We start from the raw sequence: 21,230 nt of genomic DNA, 5'->3' as shown, positions 1-21,230 counted from the left end.
ATTAGTGAGGTCAGGCTGGGAGAGAGAAAGTATGCCCCTGGCTGTTCTGATGAACTACTCCCTAATTGGCATTAGCATAACCTCAACCTGACCTTGCCTTGGTTAGCAGATGCTGATAGGAGCAGGTGAGCAGTGTTTTTTGGGGGAAGGGAATAAGGGGTTGCTGCCCAGAAATGTTCCAAATTTGTATTCCCAGTCTAGATGGCAGCAGGAATTGAAGTGGATTACAGAAACGACTGAGGGCAGGGTTGAAGCTTGTGCTCTCAGGGAAGGGTTTAAATGCCTGATGTCTGTCTCTCCTCCTGCTCTGTGCTACTTGTTTTCCTTCTCTCCAGATGCTCACGCAGTAAGTGCTCCAGCCATGCTCCAGACAGTTTGTTACTAACACACGGGAAACCTCTGCAGTTGGCTGAGGAGCAGCGCACAGCCAAAGGTGCTCTCCTGCTTTAGGCTGCCAGAGCTTCTGCCCCCTGCCTGCACAGCCGCTGGGTGCTGGAAATGCAGTATCCTGCAGGAAGAGCTCATGGTAGTGCTAGAGCACTTTGCCAAGGGTCTGCTGTGCGCAAACTCTGCTCCTCTCCACCTGCCCAGCAGGGAGGTAAGGTCAGGCCCTGGTTGTGGCACACAAATTGTGCCATCCCAAGGCACCAGAGGCTGCAGGGGATTCTCCCTGGAGCACTTGGAATAGTACATTGCAAGCCTGGGAGCAGGGTGAGGTGCCACAGGCCTGTGTTTAGCATTCAAAGTCCTTCAGGGCCCGATTTTTTCCCAAATTACATCCCTGAGGAATTCTGATTTGGTATCGCGTCGTTCCTTTCTGCACGTTGACTGCCGGATTTCTCCTCAGTCAGCGTCAGAAATGGGGCATGAATGAAGGAATGGAGTTCATAAAAGCTTTGCACGCAGTGCTTTGGTTTATGGTGTGCTTTCTCCTGGGTCTGCTCTGCTGACTCAGTGTTCCTGCAAACTGAGCTGCTGCTGTTGCTGCTGTCTGATTTGCGAGGCTGGCAACTGGTGCAGCTGTGGTGCTGCTGAGCTGCTGTGTGTGTCCTTTCCCCTCGCTGCAAAGCTTTGAATGTTTTGTGTGTTGTCAAGAAAAATCTGTAGAATTAGAATGTGAGAAGCATACTGTTCTTCCAGCTCTTCTAAAACTGTTCTTTCTTACAGTTTTAACCCCATTTGCACTTTTTTTTCCCTTCCCTTGAGTTTCTCAAAACTTGGATCCCAGTATTCTTGCTTCTCTAAGAATAGACTTTCTGTGTGGTCACTTGTATATCATCACGAGTGGATCATACGAAGCTGCAGATCTGACTCCTCTCTTACCTGATACAGAAGATGGGCATAAAAAATCGTGCCCTATTTCGCACAGTGATAGACTTAAAAAAATCATTAAGAAAATAAATTTTAGTTCCCTATTTCTATGTGGAGAAGACTATCGGGAAAAACATGTCCCTGCCCAAATTTGATGGATTTGTTCTTTAAGTGCAATCAAAATGTTTGCTTTACTAAAAGTGACATTCTTGGAGGGAGAATTAATCAGAATATTGACTGACCAAGGCTCCAGTCCCATTTTGAAGCCTCCACAATATGCTGTACAGATTTTCTCAACTGCCAGCAGGTTGTCTGGCTTGCATTGTGATTTGTCTTTGACAATTTGGTAAATGGAAGTTGTGTTCTTAAATATTTGCTCTTAACTGGCACAGAGTGAACTTCTAGTGACTAGCCTAGGTGTGGCAGTGGTAAATTCCTGATTGCTGGGAAAAGGTGCAGTATTTTGGCTATGTCTGAACTATTGCAAAAAAATGCCCAAACAAGGTGAAACTCTTAAGTTGTAACTGCATTTTGTCACTCCTTGGGAGGATTTGAAAAGCTGTGTGAGAAGAGGTCCATGTTTCCCAAAAGACTGGCTTTTCAGAAGTCATCCCTGTACCCTAAAAATCATCTGATTCCAAAATACATCAGCAAGATTCAGACTGCCCATGAATTAGATCTGGTGTGAGGGTTTTGCTGTTAAATGTGGCGATGAAACTCTCAGTAATGCAGAGTGTCTGTCTTCATAGTTCACTCAAACTGGAATAGCATCAACCTAGCTATAGGCAGGCAGTTCTGCATGTGCTACAGTGCTTGGTGCTCAAACACCTGCTGTGAGCATGACATGACCATAAACTCTTCTCTTCTTGCAGGGTATTGAGCGGCTCAAAAACCAAAAGCCAACGTGGGAGAAGATCAGCGGCTGGGAAGGAATGAAGCTGGCGTTTGGAGGTGCCTTCTCCCTGGGTTGGTTCAACCCTTTCTCAAACCTGAACTGCGAGAGCCCAGTGCCTGCTGAAGCAGCTCCTGCATCTGAAATAATGACCCAAGAAGAAATTGAGCAGTTTCTGGCTCAAGATGTTGCCATCCAAATGTTGCGTGAATAAGCAAAACATCCTTCTCCGGGAGAAACTTTCAGGTGTTCTTTTTAAAAAATAATTGCTTGTGCTGGAGATTTAAGGGTTGTTTGTTAACATACTTTCTGGTGCATTAAAAAATTCAGGAGTATTGGTCTGGAACAGACACGACAGCACTAGCAGAAGCAATGCAAATCTCCAGAGAGAGCTTCATAAGAGATGGGGTTCATAAGCTCCTTTCAGACCTGTGTCAGCTGCTTTATTGGTCTTTTCTTACATGGCATTTAAGGACAGTTTGTAATTGTCAGATAGATTGGCTCCAGTTCCCAGAAATGTGCCATCCTAGGGAGTCTGGCTAATCTTTTGTTCTTACAGCCCTTTGGAAGACTAAATGTGTGATGGCAAGATTAGCAAGCTCTGAAGGTTTTCTGGAAAATGCATCCTCTTTAGCCCATGCCATCCCTTGGCTCCTGCTTGTGGGTTATGAGTGTTGCTAATGCACTGGTCTTAGCAGAGGTGGGATGCAGGGCTATGGATGAGCTCACCCTGGGTGTGATTTCTTTGGGCTCTGAAATATCTCCAGCGGTTAATTTTTACCTTCTGTGCGTGTGAGAGTGCCCAGGACTGGTGGTGCTTGTCAGAGGTGGTGGTGGGCTTGTGATGGTGCTGGTGGGAGCATCAACCCATGGCCAGTGCAGCCAAGAAGGAGCAAGTGTTGGCTGGGATGCTGAGCTGCTGGTCCTGCTGGGGGGAAGCTTTTCCCTGGGGCTGTGGTTCCTTGGCATGTAAGATGTGTGGAGTGGGAGCTGCTTGGCCGAGCTCTGCAGCCCAGGGAGCAGGGAAGCAGTCAAAGCCAGGTCCCAGGGCTCTTTTTGCAGCGAAAGAGGGTGATGTGAGCACCCTGTGATGGAGGTACTACCTCTCTCTGTCTGACTTGTCTAATTTAGATGTTTGTCTTTCCTTGGTAGCTAGAGTTGGTGGAGAATTTAATACAGCCTCCTAATCTAACTGGGTCTAACATTGTACGTGCCATTGCTCCAGGTTTCCTCTCACTGATTTTGCAGCCAATCCCTGGGGAATGCTGGTGACCCTGTAGAAGGAACACCCATCACTCAAAGAGGGCACCACTGCAGGAGGCAGTGGTTGCAGCAAAGTCCTGCAGAGATGTTGCCAGCTGCTGCATTCAGATGCACTGCAAGCACTTGGCATCCTCCAGATGTCAGGCTAGTTTTAATTTAGACTGTTCTTCATTTGTGTTTTTCTTCCTCTTCTGTCATATCCCTTAGATTAATTGTCATTGAATTTGCAGGGGACTAGAAATATGCTACTGGTTTCCCCCCACAGAACATGCTTGCTTTTGTCTCCCCCTCCCCTTAACCTGTACCAAAGATAACTGCTTCCTCTCAAATGGAAGAGAAAGGCGTTTTTGGGATGAAAGCATGGTACTGTGGAAGACCTATAGGAAGTTTTTATTATTTATAGGAGTAATATCAAATGGAATTTGTGCAAGATTTTTTTAATGTTTATTTTTAACCCCTCAGAAAGCATCTTTGTGTGCATTGATTGTGTGACATTCAGGGCTACTGTGGTGGGATGAGATTATCTCCTGGACTTGTCCTCTGCCACAGCAGTCCTTTTATCTGGCAAAGTAGTGGGAACAAATAGAGTGCCTTGGCTGTTAAGAGCACAGCTTCACCAAAATCCAGGAGGTATTTCTGAATAGTTGTCCCATTCCCTGTTCCCTCTGGATGTCTCTTTGTCAGTGAAAACCAGATCTAGACAACATCATTAGGAATTACATACATTATAACCTTTGGGTTAAAGGGAAACACCCCCATTTGAGGGGAAATGAGATTTCCTCTCATGTCATTTAGTCATGAGGCCTTGGATGTCTGTCCTGTGCAGCAGGGTGCTGAGGGAAGGGGCTCCTCCTCTGCTCTAACCTATGTTCCTCCCTGTCAGCATCCCACAGGAGCGGGATGTCAGGGACATACACGGGCCTGTAGGGATTTCCTTAGGCAGGAATGGGCATGTTGAAAGAGGAAGAGTAACAGTGCCCTTTTCAGGTCATGTTTTCTAATTTTGCCCTGCTGCTCCACTTCTGCATCCAGGTAACTCCCCTGCCTCTGGTGCTGTGTCTGCAGTGGGAATGGTGCTACAGGGAGGAACTAACCCACGGCTGAAAATCACCTTGAGGCAGGCATATGGGGATGTCAGCTTGGGAGAGAACCCATGTGCTGCGTTCCAGGGGTGCTTCTCAGGACAGAGACCCTACTCTGGGACATGGCTTTGGGTAGGCATGGATGGAGGCAGCCAAATTTCTCCTCCACTCTCAAACCTGGTTCTCTTCATCATGAGAACATTTGTCATTTGTTCTGTTTCCCAGCTCTCCTATTCCTCAGGTGCTGGCATTTCTGGGTTTGTTTTTTTTTTTTAATAGGGAAAACAGAAAAGTAGTGTGAAGAGGAGGGTAAGAGCCAGAGCAGTCATCTCCTCTCCTCCAGTTACAGTCTGAATGAAACAGGGATGTGTCCCTGGGCCTTACACAGAGCATGGACAGCCAGCTCCAGCTGTGGTGCCCTCAAGACAGGGCAGGGTGACTTCCTATGCCCAGGAAATCAGTTCTGGTGTTTCTTGGCTGTCAGTCTCCCTTGGCCTCTCCCAAAGTCCTAGTACCCGTTGGTGTATCTCCTTTCTGTCTCAGTGTAGTATGACAGCTGTCAGAAATCACAAGTCTTCACAAGTTGGAAAAATCTCTTTTATCAACAGCTTTTGTATATAAACCTTCTTCTTTAAGGATTGACTGGTAGCTTGAGATCAAACGTGATTTACATGAGATTGAAGCTAAGCTCACTGTTTACCTTCCCTTCCTTCCCTCTGTACTCTTCTTGCCCTTTGTTAGGGCATGCCTTCATGTTCACACCATGCTGCTGTGGTCCTGGCTGACTCCCAGGAAAGACATCCTGGAGAGCCTGCTTGTAGTGCCCTAAATTTATGGGGCTAGGGAGGGTGCTCCCCCTGCACTGCTCAGTGGGACATGGTCTGCTGAAGATCCCATCACTGCTCTGGTGCGAGGTGTTAATATGTGATGGACAGAGCCGTGGCATATGTGGAAAGTGTTCTCATACTTCTCACCTGGTGTCTTCCACAACAGGTTTTCTATGCAAATAGGGAATTTACGTCTCGTGAAAAAATGCATTTTTTGCTGTTTGTAACTCCTTTTGTGCCTTTGGTCACTGCTGTACTTTTTAAAGAGCTAATACTTCATCTGCCAAGCACTGCCTGCTCCTCCCTGCTCTGCGGATGGGATGTGCATGGACCCTGCACCCGCTCTGGCTCTGGAGAGGAGCTGCCACTCCCTGCCACTGAGCCACCACGGGAGGTGGCCTTTTGGGGACCCTGTGCTGCTGTGGAGTGACACAACACTGTGGGCAGAAGGGCAGCAGGGGTCAGGGCAGCCTTGGCCCCCTCCTGTGGCCTGGCAGCCTCCTGCGTGCTCGTCCGGGAGTTCCCCAGATCTTTGAAACGCAGAAGAGTGGTTAAAACCTTTTGGCCTTTTTATGTCCTTTTTTTTCCTCTTCCCTTTTTACAGGCTGGCACATAACCAGATGTAGTCACCGTTTCTTTTTTCTGCTCCACTGCCTTAATGCTTGAGCATTTGCCTTTTAAATAAACACATAAATTACTCCCTGTACTACTGTGTGACCTGATTTCCTCTTTACTTGTGGAAGTGCTGGCAAACCCAGTGCCACTCTGCTGCTGGCCATGCTGTGGGACAGGGAGATCCCTTGCTAAAGGTGGGCTCAGGAGGTGCTGGAGTGTGCAGTGGTGGGCTCCAGCTGTGCACAGCTGTTGTCTTCTCCATTGTGACTATGGCTGAAAGAGCTCCTGGTGTACACTGCCATTGAGGTTCTTCCTGTGGTCCAGCAGCATTCAGGGTGGAAGGGGAAGAATAGAGGTTGTGCATTTCTAGGGAAGCACTAATAATGAATGCTGCTGGAGATGGCACCTCTTCCAAAAATGCCTGAAAACCCCAAAAGCAATGGGATAGGAAGATTTATAAAAAATGGTGTTTGGGGAGACTGTGCTGGGTTTGCTCTTTCTGAGCTCTAAAGTCAAGGAAAGGCACGTGCTGGTACATTCCCCAGATGGTCAGCTGGAAGGAGAGGGAATTACCCTGGAGGGATTTGCCTGAAATGTTCCTTGAGCTGCACAGCAGCCCTTGGTGCAGTGAGGTCCCTGTGTGTCCTTCTGTGTGGGACCACAGCACTGCTGCCCCTCCCAAGCTCACACCCATCTCTGGCTGAAGCTGGTACCAACACAAGCTCCAATCCCTGGTCGAAGATGGGAACATCCCAATGGGTCCAGAGCCATCCCAATGTGACAACATCACCAAACCAAATCACACAGTCAATTTTCACCATCTTTATTGAATCACACAATTAACTGCAATCAATGCAGCTGTGCCCTTAAGGCAGTTTAATTCCCTTAGCTTTTATGGCATTTTTGCTCTTTACTTTAGAACTGTGAAGCAATCAAGAAGGCAAGAAGTGCCCAGTGATGAGATGCATTTAGCAAGGCCAACATTTGCACGCTGCCAAGGCACTGATCCTACTCAGTGATGAAGATGCCCTTCTCTGTAGAGATGCCTTTGATCTGGTTGGAGATCAGCTTGGCTACAATTTTCTTCTCTCCTAGTCTTGTCGGAGTGCATACTATTTCAGACTTCATGATCCTGCCAGGCATTATGTCCCTGAGGACAAAGGAACAACCAAAATAGTCTCAGCATTAATTCGGGTTTTTTGCCACTTTTGAATAATTTGTCTTAAAGAAATAGTCACTGCATGTGTTTAGGGTGAGTATACCCCTTCCCCCATGACCAATTTGCAGCAAGTGGGGCCTGGCATGGTGGTAATGCCTGGTGGTCCCAGTGATCCTGGGGACCTTTCCTGGAGTTCCCTGTACTGCTGAAACACCAAATTCAGCTCTGAATGAAGCAGCTGTGCTCACACATGTTGGGCAGCACAGCAGGATCATGTGGGGAGTCCCTGCCATGCCCATCTGCCCTGAGCCTGTCAACTGCTGTGTGGGTCTTTCTGGCCAAATGTGGTGCAGTTTCAAACACAGCTGGCAAAGGTCCCTCTTACTGCAAATCCCCTAACTGCTTCTTCAAGGATATTTAAAAAAAAATAAAATAAACAAAACAAACAGAGTCCTGCCATGGTAATTTCATTGGCTTATCTCCTTACCCCAGCTCAAATGTTGTCATCTTAAATATGCCCAAGCCCTCCACCAGCAGCTTGCAGTTCTCCAGGGTCACATTCAGCTTGTTCTTGAAGATGAATGCACAGTTGAAGTCATTGTACAGAGTGGCTGTTTCTGGCATCTGGCAGAGGAGGAAAGAGAGAAACAATCCAAAGACTTGGGATTAGAGGGGTAATAAAGATGCCAGAGCTGCTGCAGGTTTGCTCACCACCAGCATGGTAGGGGACAACCCCTTCATATCCTTTCCACCCACCCGAAGCACTGTGTTAGATGGGGCAGTAATAAAACTTTGATTTCATGACTGCTTTCAACCTTCAAATGAATGCTGAATAGCCAAATAAGATGCCAAGAACTGAACATCCTAGGAGGCAGCTGTCTGGGAGATCCCCCGGGAATGCTAGCACCACTGTGGTGCTGCAGTGAGCAGAGCTTTAACCCTTGTCCTCCCAGAGCCCAGCTGGCAGCTGCCTCACCTGGACAGTGATGGGAGGATACTGGAATCTCATTGAGGTCTCCTTGGTGAGTTTGTCGTTGGTTTCCTTGACCTCGGCAATGGCAGTGACAAGGATGAGCACTTCATCTTCCACGGAGGACAGTGTCTTCATGTATGCATCGGGTGCTATTTTCAGGGGGATCTGCATCTCTGCAGGAAAGAAAACACAGCTTGGTGTTTCATCCCATGCCCAGGAATTGGGTGGCAAAGTCGGCAGGATGTGGCATGAGCCGTATTTGCTGAGACCTTCCTGCTTTCCCTTCAGTCCCTGCAGGGGGAAGCCCTGGCTGAGGGGGTGGCACCTGGCACATGCAGCCCATGGAAGGAGCTACCTTTGTGTCCTGCCCTGCTGACAGCAACAGCATATGAGTGAAAACACTCAGTGCTCATCAACAGCAAAGATTTTTTTTTTTTGAGAGTGATTCATGCTAGGAATCAGCAAGGATTGTTAATTATTTATCACTCGTTAATCTCTTGTTTAGGTAATTTCAGTTACATGGCTTGGGATCAAAAATACAACCCAGGTTACTCAAAGATGTGCACAGCACAGCAGCCAACAGCTCCAGGGATCAGCCAGGCAGGCAGTCGTGAAGTGGGAATTTGCTTGGGCAAAGAATTCAGAAAATAACATTCACCAGCATCACCACCACCCAAATTACAGTGGCAAACAGAACAACTAAAAAAGGCTGAAACTTCCAGCCATCTAAATCCTGTGAAGGATATGATCCACATGGATGCACACAAAGCCTGTGGTGACATCTTTGATGTTTAGACAGTGAGGACAGGAGGGAGATGCTTCAGCACACCTCGCTCATGCCATGAAAACCTCTGTCTGCCCACACTGATGTACTCCCAATCACTTCCTTGAAGCTGCAGCAGGGTCTTCATATTTTGGTCCCTGCTACAGAGGGATCCCAGTCTGTAACTGAGACTTCAAATGCAGTGAAGAGGGAGGTAGGTTCTAGGCAGGCAGTTTCTGCTCTTCACAGAGTACAGGGCCTACACTGGTCTAGAGTGGAGCCAGTACAAACCCCAGACTGCCACAGTGAATTAGACTACAGAACACAGCAAGCTTTCTGTGCTTACCAGATGGGCCTTCAAGAGTGATGATCTCCTTGACAGTTCCAAGATTGGCCTGAACGTCTCCAGTATAGTACTGCAGCTGGCAGGAGCCAATAAGGTCAACGGTCCAGTTCCCAGGAGCAGAGATCTTCACTGTGATGGCCATTTCCAGGGGATTGCCAGGATGCAAAGGTTCTGTATTGGTTATCTCCAGGTGGAGCCCAGTCTTGGTGACTGGCTCCTTCGGGACCAAAGGCTCGGTGTTGGCACCTATTCCCTGCACAGTCGAAGCGTAGCCTGAACGAGGCATCAACCCCGAAGGGCGTAGGAAGCTGTAAGCTCTTTGCATGGACATCCTTTCCTGTTTGGAGCCTGGATGAAGAGAAATATGGGTGACAGCTGTATCTCAGTCTCCTCACCCAGAGCTATCTTCCCTTTATTTATGCTTTTACTGATAAGCAGAGAGGATGTCAGAGCACCTCCAGCCTCTGCTTAGGACAATTTCTTGGTCTATGCTACCACCAAATCTAGCTGCAGCATTCTGGCCTGGAAGAATTTCCCGGAAGAGACAATTTAGAGGATGGATACTCTTAAATATTTCAGCCTGATAGTTTTGCCCTCCTCACTGAGAAGGTTTTAACAATCTAGGACAACATGGCTGGATCTTGAGAACTGTGAGAAGGACATGTGGGATTTCTGTTTTCCAAAATGGTTTGGGGGAATGTAAAGACAAAATGAAGAAATGAAAAATAAAGCCAAGGCCAGTGTGACACAAGGTCCATCACTCAGCCCATTTCTTTCACTGTCTGGAAACTTGCTTGTGTCCCTGAGGAACAGCCTATAGGTGTCACTGCGGGTATGAGGATGCCTGGGAGCAGTGCTACTTCCCGAGAGTCTCCAGGCTTTAGGCCGAGTTTGCCACTGCAACTGCTCCTGCAGTTTTCTCCTGGAAACCTGCTGTGGGGTGACCTGCAAGCTGGGGGTCTCCTCTTTGGCACTGTGTCAGAGGATGGGGAGAGTTACCTTCGGGGTACTTGTACTCCTTGGTGATGTCTACCCGCCTGTTCTGCCCCACGGCTTTTGTGCTGATGTTCTTGCCGATGGCTTGGGTCTCCGTGCCGACCTTGAAGTATTTATCCTTGCCGTTCACCTTCTTGACCACCCAGTAGACCCTGTCAGCGTTCACCTCCGCGTACACGAACTTGGCGTCGTAGGGCAGGTACACATCTCCTTCCCGCACAGCCTTCACCGGGCAGGGCCCACACTGGAAACGACCTGCAAAGGGCATTCGATACCAGCTGCCTTCACAAACACCTGCTGTGGCTCCAGTTTTTGCTCCACCAAGAATCTGTGGCCATGGCAGTTGATGCTTAGCAGTAAACAGCCCTCCAACTCAGTAATGAACTCCAAACTCTCTCATTTATCCCAGAGCTGCTTAGGAATTTTTTATAGATGACCAAGGTCTGGTAGGAGCTTTTGAATGTTTCCCCTCACTTAGATAATTTTAAGGTTAGAAAGCCAGAGCTAAGTTTGATAAAAGGAACGGAACATAACAATGCCTTGACCAAACACGAGCAATGTGTTTTAAAGTAGATAAAATAGTGTAAAAGTAGGCCCACAGGATGCTAAACATAGCTGGAACCAGTGCATAAACAGATAATGATGAATATGGTGGCTTTTGTGTAAATGTTATGTGACAAGAAACAACAGCACGTGCCCTAAGAGAAGTTCCAGGAAGGTCATCTGTAACGCTGGGGGTACTTGGTGAGTACGACCACCAGGGACCCCTTCAGATAACTCCCCAGGACCATAAAAGGCCTTCCAGTAAGAGGCAGATGCAAGCAAATTTGTTCTAGAAGAAGCAATGTTTATGTACTAGCCATAAAGTTCACTCTAATGAATATGTACGGTCATAATGGAATAAATACCTTGTTGTAAAATTTCATGATACACCCAATCAGAGGAAATACCCTCCAGGTATTTCAGTGTGCTGTAATAATGAATTTGAAGCTAATACTTCGAAATTGTGTTAGAAAGTTTCTTCCTTAGCCAATTTCAGTATGAGATTATTAAGTCAGCTGCATCCAGACACCTGTGTTTGATCTCTAGGCAATATTCCACTTTTTGCACTTCCCTGAGGATTATCCTTTTGGGTTTTTCCCACCTTCAAATTCCCTGAACCTGTGCAGGGAGTTTCGGTGGTCACTCCTCTCATCTACCAATGAAAAGGCTCATGACATTAATGATTTAGATGTCCTCTAACCCCTGAAACAAAATTCACATTCCCACATGGTTGGTTTTGTGCCTGCCAAGAAATGCTGCTCCTTCCATCCTGGGCTGAGGGGGCAGGAGCACTGTTTCACAGTGTCACTGCCCTGGTGCATGAGCTGTGTGTGGGGAGTACCTGGTTTGCTGACTGGGAAGCATGTTTTACACACAAAATGTCCCTGTCTCCCCCAGGAGTTGCAGAAGAGCCTTTCTAGGCAAATCTTACCTTGACTTTGCTCCTGAGGGGTTGAATCAATTGCCTGCCAGCCACTAAACCCATCTGGTATGTCTGTTCTCTTCATCCAGGCATCATTCCACACATGGAAGTTCCTGAGTACATTTGGGTTGGAAAGAGGAGGAGTGAGTTGTTACAGCCTGAAGAGTCACGGTCTCCTCCCTTAATCCTTTAGTAAGGGCAGATTTAATGGGTACTTGCAGGTAACCCTGTGAAACCCCTGGCTTTCTCTCTCTCTCTCTCCCTCCTGGGCAGCAAACCCCAAGCAGTAGTGAAATTCTCAAAGGAATTGCTGGGGCTGGGAAATGGGGCACTGCAAGGCAGCACAGGGCATAGGAATTGTTAGCCCCACTTGGCAGTACCAGACAGAGTCGAAGGACAACGAGTTCAGCTTTTCTCCTTTTTCGTTCAGGTAAACATCAACCCTCAGGTTCTCCTCCGTGTCGTGGGCCGAGTCGAAGGTGCTCACACAGCGGCATGGCACCCCCAGGCAACGCATGACTGCAGCACAGACAGACAAAACACAGGGTCACAAAATCCCTCAGCCTGGCAGGCATCCACTCACCTGACCCCTCTGCCCACCCAGGCTCCTCTAGAGCAGGTGCTCAGGACTCTATCCAGATGGCTTTTGAACATCTCCAAGGATGTAGATTCCACAACCTCTCTGTGCCAGTGCTTGGTCACCCTCACAGTGACAAAAGCTGTTTTCTCAGGTTCAGACAGAACCTCCCATGTTTCAGGCTGTGCCTATCACCACGTTGGGTGTCAATGAGAAGGGCCTGTCTGTGCCCCACTCCTTCCTGTCAGGTATTTACACACAAGGATCACACCCCCAAAGGCTTCTCTTCTGTCTGAGCAGTCCTGGCTCCCTCAGCCTCTCCTTACAGACAGACCCTGGCACCTCTGTGGCTCACAGGCACAGTGATTTGGCTTACTAGCACAGTAATTGGGGTGTCAGAGAAGGGAGGCAGGCCATGTTCACTGCTCACCTGTGTTGAGGACTCCTGCAAAGACCCAGCACTGGCCATAACGCACCGGCTTCTTGGTTTTGTAGTACTTCTGCAAAATTGACACACTCCCAATCCAATCCATAGGGGATGTTCCACTGACGTAGTTCCCTGACCAGTTCCCCAGCAGGACTCCGCTGTCATCGTTGGCATTAACCTGTGGCCACACACACACGCAGAAAAATTAAGGGATGAGGCTGAATGAGGCTTAAACTCCACAGTCTCTGCCTGCCCTGTGGCTTCCCTGGTGCTCCACAGGCATGTGGGACCCCTCAAGGCTGCTGGTCCTGGCTGGGGGCTCCCCTGGTTAGAAACTCCACCTGGATATCTAGAGGGAGGTGGCAGCTCTGCTCAGGGCAGTAAAGATTAACTCTGCATCCTGTGTCTTAGGCCACAGGGCTCCAAAATGGTCCCAGCACAGAGAGTGGCTACCCACCCAAAACACAACCCTTGTGTTGGCCCCACCAACACAGCTGATGAGGAAGGACAACCACTGGGGCAGCTGCAAGCTTTGGAGATGGGAACATGCTATATTTTTGTTTGCCTTTTCCCTCCACCCTAAAGCGCCTATGTCTCTTTGCTTGCAGTTTCCCAAAGGAATCCCTTTCAGATGCCTCCTGAAATGGTATTCATGGTCCCAGGGAAAGAAGAGCAAGTAAGGACAAGGGAAGATATGAAGGGGCAAAGCACTTCACTGAGAGAGGCTTACCAAAGCAGACATGGCTCTGGACACATGTGCAGGATCCCTTCTCTGATCCAGGCTGAGCTTGCTTTTGTCCAGCAGATACATGCAGGCATCCAAGACAAATTCCTCAAACTGTTTTGGGGAGAAAACAGAGATATTTTTATATGCTGCTCTAAAACAGAATTTGCTTGTTATATTGAATTTCCAAGGCTGTGGGCCTTCCCAAAGTTGTTCTCTCCAAACAAGGGCTAAAATGAAACCCAGCCTTGAAAGACAAAAGGCTGTCTCGAGTGTCTTGCAAACACAGTTGGAACCTGACCCAGCAATCTTTACTCCTGTGCACAAAAGTCACCAACGTCAACTCCCTGCAACTCTGCAAATTACTCACAAGAGTAATGAAATTTTAAGATCTCTACTGATATTTAGTCTATTGACATAGGCACAAAATGAACCTCGGAAAAAAGAAAGGTACGTAAATGCTAATTATTACAACAAAGATTCATAATTAGCAATTGCTGATAAAGCTCCCTGAGGTCCAGTTCACAAAGATGTCAAACATATGATCCAATGCAGCTTGTCAGAATCAATATCAATTCTCATTGCTTAACAGCAGGATAAATATTAGGATAGGAACAGCCCTGCAGATGATGCCCTTTGGCCCCTTTAGTGTAAAGGCATCAGTGTGAGCACCTTTGGGCTTTGTATGCCCTGCAGATACATACTCTGCAGATAGCCTGCAAAAATTGTGGATTTATAAAACAAAACAAAACAAAACAGAAAAAACCCCAGGTTTGAATGGTTTTTGCTGGAGATTTCTGTCTGGATAGCACACAGTTGTCAGTGAAGGCACCACTTGAAAGGTGATAATGTCTGCCAGTAATTTTACCCTCTTTATTCCCGACTATGATGCAACAGGTAAATCAGATTTTTTTTTCCCCATCAGCCCTCTCCATGTCTCATTAGCTGACTAACAGCACCTACAGTTGCATGAGAGCAGGAATTCCCTTATGGGAATTTTTTCAGTCAGAAATATCCTGTTCCCAGTTTCCACATCCTTTACCAGGGGAGTTGGATCATCTGATTATAAATGTGCCACTTAACCCCACTCTCCAGCTGTGGGTGGGGAACACACATAGGCACACAGGTTATTCTAAGCAGGTGAGCCCTCCCAGTGAAGCTGGCAGGGTCATTCCAGCACTTTGAGCTATTCATGGGCTCCATGCTGAAGGGATGAAGAAGGACAATAGGGCTGACACGACAGCTGTGTTTTACCTGCCCGAAATTCCAGGGCCTGTCGTAGATGCTGTATGCAGACCCAACATAGATGGTGCCAGTGTCGTTGAGAACGTATTCCTCCTTCTCTGCATCATCGGACATGTAGACAACATCATCTGCAGAAAAAAATCCCTCAGATGTCAGGTGGTTTGCACACCCTGTATGAAATCTTCCATGGAAAGCTAAACTGGGATAACCAAGGATCTGCAACATTCACGCCAACAGAAGACCATACAGCATCCCCATTTTTTTGCTCCTATCATGAAAGGATTTCCAATAAGACTAATCTTTAATTTCCCCCTGTAGGTCCATTGCTATGTGACCACTCTTCTATTATTGCAAAAATCTTACTAGTGAACACTGTGGAGTACTAGGAAAGCAGCAGAGAGAACTGGGGAACTGATGCCCACCAACCACACAATTTATTATTCTGGTTATTTTTTCTGGATCTTAAGCCAACACAATTCTCTCAGTTAATCAGGGAAACAGAGAGGGATGATACAGAGGTGCAAACAGATGTGACAGATAGATGTCCCAGCACTGGAGAATATCCAATGAGGAGCTGGCTCGTTGCTATTGCCCAGCTTCCCACTGTCTCCATGAGGATGCTGCTTACAGTGTTTTATGGGGAAAAAGCAATGTATGTAAGAAAGAGAATAGGGAAAATATGAGGCAAAATTCCATCTGGGACAATCCCTACTAGGAGTAATTATCACTCCCAGTTGCAAGACCACTCACCTTCACACCAAGGATTGAACAAAAGGTAGACAACACCTTTTTCAGGCTTGTAAATGTTACTGCCAGTCTTCACTTGCAGGTTGTATATTCCCACAGGGGCATTGGGCGCGCTGGTGACGGACAGCAGGCACTGAGGAGACAACAAGGAGAGACAGCATGAGGGACACCCCACCATGGCTACATGCACGGCACAAACATGGTGCCACAGAGCTGGCACAAGTGGCAAAGCTGGGGGCCATGCAGATCCCTGTGGGGAAAGAGGGGAAGGCAATGGGATAGAGCAAAGCCTGCCTGTGCATGGGGGGATCAATGAAATAAGCAGGACAAGGCTGCTGCTCATCTAAAATCACAGAACTAAAGGAAAGCAGGATGGGGGTATGAGGATGCTTTGCTCTGTAGCTTCTGATGGGCTTGGTACTGGGCATTGGGCCCCTTGCCCACAAGCTTTACCTCTTTGCCTTTCCTCTCAACCATGGAGATTTTCCACCCATTGAAATTCTCCTTCTCTGGTTTCAGCGACAGCAGGCTCCCCCTGTTTTTCATTGGACTTTCACCTGGAAACAAACCCAAGACAATATGTGTGAGGGTTGCACAGGTCTGCAATGCCTGTGCAGTGCCAGGAAGAGGCAGCTGGATGCTCCTGGGGCTCTCTGGCTTTGCCTGGTGGCCGCAGAGGGACCCTGCTTACCGATGCCAAAGCGCAGGGTCAGCTTGTCGGCAGCCCTGAGCTCCCTGCTGAGGCTGACCTGCACCTGGAAGGGCTGCCCGCGCCGCACCACCAGGCTCTGGATGTTGTACCCATCCGTGTGGTGCTGCCGCGTGTTCTGGCTCTTCAGAAAGTCAACCCCAGTGACCTTCAGACTGCTCTCTGGAAAAACATCAGGAGAAAGGAGAAAGAAGAGTTGGTGATTTTCTCAGTAAAAACAGTTTTCTTTTTCTTAATGCAGCTCGGTGAGTCATCAAAATATCTAGAGTAACAAGAGATCTAGCAAAATACAATATAAAATCAAATCAAATATTAAAAAAAAATTTAAACAATTTACAGAAACTACCCAGAGGTGAACCTCAGACCCCCTGGGCAGACATGGAGGGAGAAGGAGGAGGCAGAACCATGTTACAGCAGCTCAGGGCCAGACAGTCAGAGGGCAAGGCAGGAACTTGTCCCTGATCTGGATGGGTTGCTGTAGAACACTCACCACAGAGCACTGCTCCCCTTCAGGGGGGCTGCTTTTCCCATTTGGCTTCAGCAGATATTCACTCCCCAGCAAGAATCCCTTGCAAATGCCTTGCTCCCATTCATTCCCAACACAGCAGCTGATTTTTAAGACACAATATTTAAAATGACTGCCTCCTCTCCTGCAACTCTGGATGGGATCAGGGCAAGGAAAAGCCTCAGCATCTCTGTGCCCAGTGGTTCAGGGCTGTAGCATAGGAGTGGAACTCCGAGAGGCACAACCTAGTGCTACACCTGAGCAAAAAGAAAGCCCTCAGCTTTGAACAATGATGGAGATTTGGGGGTCACTGCATCAGGCTTTGGCAGGCTGCCCAGTTGTGACAAGAAAAGCCAGAGCATGCTGGAATGTGGCTGAGCTGTATTTCTTCAGGAGCGTTTATGTCTTGTACCTGCCCATCAAATATCCTCAAAGGATGAATTCTGTGTGAACAGCAGGGAGTAACAATACCTCATAAGCACTCTTCTCATGAGTGATTCAGATGAAGACATGGGAGAGGCAAAAACGGGTTACGGTAACTTTGATATTAGCAAGTCAAAAGCATAATGGTTGAAGAGATTATTTCACCAAATGTCTTGACAGATTTGCATGGTACCTGGCAACAATGTTATTATCAACAAGAACCATCCCTAACACAGAAGAGGCTGGAATCTGCTGGTAGCTAGTGTGGCGTGAGAGATGCCACATGCAGGACTAGTCCCAGGGCAGGCTGAAATCAGCAGCACACTTCTTACTGCAACCTGTGCAGCGACTGCAGCCCTGAGTAAACAGAACCAACCACCCATGGATCCCCACCATATCTCTGTGTATTTCTTCTTTGTAAATATATATACCATATTTATCTTCATTACATACCAGATATAATTGGCACAACAAATAGACTTAAAATTGACCAGCATCTTTTGTTAACCAGCTTCATATTTGAGTGCTTTTTTGTTTGCTTGCAGCATGCCAGTAGCCAGCCTTGGGCTGACATTTTGCGCAATGGGGTGTGTGTGCATTTGTGTCAAAAAATTTCAGCTGGAGGTAGCTACTTAACCCTCTTGAGGACAAAGAGGAAGTGCATCTTCCTCAGCATTAAGAAAGCTCCAAACATTAAAGTTGCTCAACCTTGTTCTTTATGGAAAACCCTGGCGCTGGGCTGAGAAGACACCAGAAAGCCTTGGTCCTGGGAGAGGGATGCAAAGGGACATGAGAGTTGAACACAGAGGATAACTGTAGGAAAGGGCCCAAGGAAATCCATCTATACAGCATTTCTTAACTTAGGGACTGCATATCCACCCCATTTCTGGACATCAGCAGTGCTGTTGAGGATGCACAGGGAAGAATCACTGACAACAGCTGCCCTAGAACACGGCCTGACCGTGCTGAGCACTGTGCCAAAGACCTGTCTCCACTCAGCTGCCCGTCAGTTGTGCAGTGTTTATTCCTGTGCAAACACACCTGCGATACCCTGTGACCTGACTGGCACGGTGTCCTGTGCCAAGGAATGCCTCAGAGTGAGCCAGTGGCGCACCCATCACCACATCCCAGGGGGCTTGGCCACAGCTTGCCTTCCCTGGGCAGCCCTCACCTGCTGCTTTTGTCTTCCTGCCCTGCTTCCTGCCCTGGGCATGGAGCTGGGCCCCCACACACCCTGAGTCTGGCTGCCTGCAGGCACCTTTGTGTGCCAACACGGAAATTCAGGATTTACAGAAGAGCTGAATATACCTAGAACATGCAGGACAGAGGCTCAGGCTGTGAGAGGCAGTCCTGCTTGTGCTCGTTCCTGGGCCAGGACAGAAGCAAGCCCAAACCTCAAATCCTGTCAGATTTCTTTTCTTTTCTTAATAGAAAAAAAAAAAACAAGGCAGTATTTTGTTGCCTATTTCTATGATTTATCCTTTATAATCTCCTTTCTACATTAACCCACAAGCCCCATTGCATCACTGCCTGCCTGGAGAGATGTTCAGAGCTTCAAGAGAAGAGTGATCAAAGATGGGTACCTTGTCACTGGTAAGTATGTGGGGCCTTCTTTCCCTTATGATGAGTAGGTGATGGGGTTTAAAAAAACCTATCAACATGGAGCAGGGTACTTATAGTATGTCTGGCTTCAGTGGGAACAAGGGCTGCTCAGAATGACAGAAGGGAATTGGGATGAAAATAGCAGTTTCTCAAGAGAGAGCATAATTTGGATACCTGCGCTTACTCCTGATTTTTGCCCAGCCTCCAGGCAAACACTCATGCACATCCCAGAGATGTGAGATCACATCCCAAAGATGCTGCAGTCCAAGACTTCTTGGAAAATTTCAACTCATACGCACTCAGAGCACAGAGGTTTGAGACTGAGGGACTCAGAGCAGTGTTAAAACATCCCTCCCCTCCTGAGAGCCATGGAGACCTGGCTCCCAACTCTGCTGGGGCTCCACCCAGCCCACATGGGCATCTGCTCAGCTGCATCCCAAACCCCAGGGGTTCTGGGCATTTTGGGGCTGGGCTGGGCAGTGGTGCTGGTTCAGCAGCTGCTGCAGGAGTGACCCAGGCACCTTTCTAGGCAGGTGCAGGAACTCCTGACAACAGGGCAGGCAGGACAGCCATGGGACAGAGCTCAAGCCCAAATAAATCCTCCCTTTGGTTATTTTGAAACTTCCTTCAGATGCTATCAGCCATCACTAAAGAGCAATAATCTACATGATAAAGTAGCCTGAAAGAAAGAAATTATTTTAACATTGATGTTGAACACGTTTAAAAGAGCTGCATTTCTTTTCCTTTATCACTGACACAACCAGATGTCTACAGGTTGAAGAACAGTGATGAAAAATGAGCTGTGTCTTGCAGTTAGTTTACCAATCTGTCAAAAACAGAATTTGCACAGCTAGAGCAAACTGATCCCCTGTGAGCAGCGTTGGCATCAAAACTTCTTTCCTCAAGGTGTCACCCATAGCAATCAGAGAGCTGAAAACCTCTGGAGCTGCAATTCTCCCTGCAGGAGACTTGCCAAACTTCACACCTAACATACATCAAGCATTAAGAACTCACCAGTGTTGCTGAACATGGTTCTTGTCAGAGTTTCTACCCGAGATGCTTGCAGTGCCAGCAGCTTCCAAACACCTGAGCAGTCTCTGCCACTTGCTTCTGAGTGTGGAGAAGGAAGACAGGCTGCCCTTTTTATCTGTGTGTTGCTCTGAGGTGTCAGCAGGTCCACTGCCAAGGGGTGGTGTTTCGAGAAAGGAAGTTCCCGTGGAAAAAAAAAAAAAAGACTACAACTCCCTCTGCACATAGTCAGACCCTGAAAAACAGCGAAACTTAAATCCCGACTCACATGGAAGGTGAATTTGCATAATCAGATGACAAGTGGACAGACCCTTCACTGACAAACAGTAAAATCATGGGCTAGGTGAGTAACAAGAATTCACCTATGCCCTAATATCCAGGTCACCAGGACTGCAACTCCAGGGCTAACTTTACAAGGAGGCACACAAACATTTAATCCTTAGGAGAACAGAATTCCCCATTAGGACCAGTCTAACATGCTTATAAGTTAATGAGGTTTCTGTCATCACATTTGGGACAGAAATACTTGGAGCCATGGGCTAAAATCCAGCATTTACACATTGGGTTCAACCCATTACATTGGGTTGAAAAGCTGAAGGATCCTAGCACTGGCCCCCTCCCCACAGGATGAGGTGGACCTCAAGGGACACAGCCCAGTGGGAGCACTGAGTGGGAAAGAAGAGAATCAGGCTATGTCCAGGAGGAGAAAGAAATGTGATGGAACAGGAGCTGTTTGCTGGCTGCTCTTTGCTGGCAGCTCTGACAAAGGTCTCTGCCAGGACATGGTTGAACCCCACATGCCCCACTGCCACCCTGGTCCTCAGGGCGACCAAAAATGGAGAGATGAGCCTACACCACAGAGAGGAGAGCTGGTGGTATACAGGCCACCAGTGACATGGGCACAGTGTCCAGAAAGAGACACAAATGTCCCCAGGCACCCAGAAACTTAGAGGTGGCTCAGCTGTGGGAGCAGCCTCAGCCTCCTGATGCCCCCCCTCAATGGGAGTTGCCCAAGATTCAGCAAGGTAGAATTCTATTTGCAAGGCTGCCCTGTCTAAATGTGGGTTCTTCCTAAATAAGATCTCTCTTTGGAAGCCTTCAAAGGCACCGACTTTTCTCCGCTGGTTTGGGTAAGCAGGTATTTCTTTTTGGGAGGACAGTTTCCCTTGGTGCAAATGTGGAGCTGAGTTAGCAGATACCACCCTCCGAGCATGTCGCTGCTTGCTGGCAGGTGTATGTTGGGTGTCCTTGCTTGAGAGCATGACTAGGGCACCACAGGGCACTGAGGGTTCAGCACACATCCCTAATCTCACTGGACATCTGTAGATGAACAAGAACATTGGAACCACCAATGTTCTCAGCAGACGGAGCATCACTCAGCATTCAGCACCAGACAATGCGCTGGCAAGTGCGTATTTCACTATTGACAAAAACACTGCAGCCCTGATTTACCTTTCCGTGTCCTTTTTATTCTGCATTTCCTTCCTCCTAGGGGGTGAAAGACATTTTTGTTTAGGAGCAGTATGGGATGAAGTGAAGTATACACGGAA

General features: G+C 47.8%; 2 protein-coding genes across 4 annotated transcripts in view; one reads left to right on the top strand and one right to left on the bottom strand.

The window, feature by feature from the left end:
- The window catches only part of ZDHHC3 (zinc finger DHHC-type palmitoyltransferase 3), a 36,864-nt gene extending 30,799 nt beyond the window's left edge, over window positions 1-6,065 (top strand). For all 3 annotated transcript variants that reach the window (XM_064704846.1, XM_064704844.1, XM_064704845.1), the window contains exon 7: window positions 2,184-6,065. In XM_064704846.1, coding sequence (XP_064560916.1) covers window positions 2,184-2,417 — 234 coding nt within the window. In that variant the 3' untranslated portion in view covers window positions 2,418-6,065. The remainder of the gene's footprint in view (window positions 1-2,183) is intronic.
- Window positions 6,066-6,792: 727 nt separating this feature from the next.
- On the bottom strand, window positions 6,793-19,854 carry TGM4 (transglutaminase 4). Its single transcript, XM_064703364.1, has 14 exons — window positions 19,666-19,854; window positions 16,104-16,283; window positions 15,866-15,969; window positions 15,416-15,545; window positions 14,675-14,793; window positions 13,427-13,534; window positions 12,700-12,874; window positions 12,073-12,211; window positions 11,702-11,805; window positions 10,231-10,482; window positions 9,232-9,579; window positions 8,126-8,295; window positions 7,637-7,773; window positions 6,793-7,140 (listed from the first exon to the last, which is right to left on the bottom strand). The coding sequence occupies exons 1-14, from the start codon at window positions 19,679-19,681 to the stop codon at window positions 6,999-7,001; spliced, it is 2,124 nt and encodes a 707-aa protein (XP_064559434.1). The 5' UTR covers window positions 19,682-19,854; the 3' UTR covers window positions 6,793-6,998.
- Between the last annotated feature and the right edge of the window lie 1,376 nt (window positions 19,855-21,230).

This window comes from Zonotrichia leucophrys, chromosome 2 (assembly GCF_028769735.1).
Source record: "Zonotrichia leucophrys gambelii isolate GWCS_2022_RI chromosome 2, RI_Zleu_2.0, whole genome shotgun sequence".
Classification (NCBI taxonomy): Eukaryota; Metazoa; Chordata; class Aves; order Passeriformes; family Passerellidae; genus Zonotrichia; species Zonotrichia leucophrys.
Note: the sequence above shows the minus strand (reverse complement) of the source record. Positions and strands in the feature narration are given on the sequence as shown.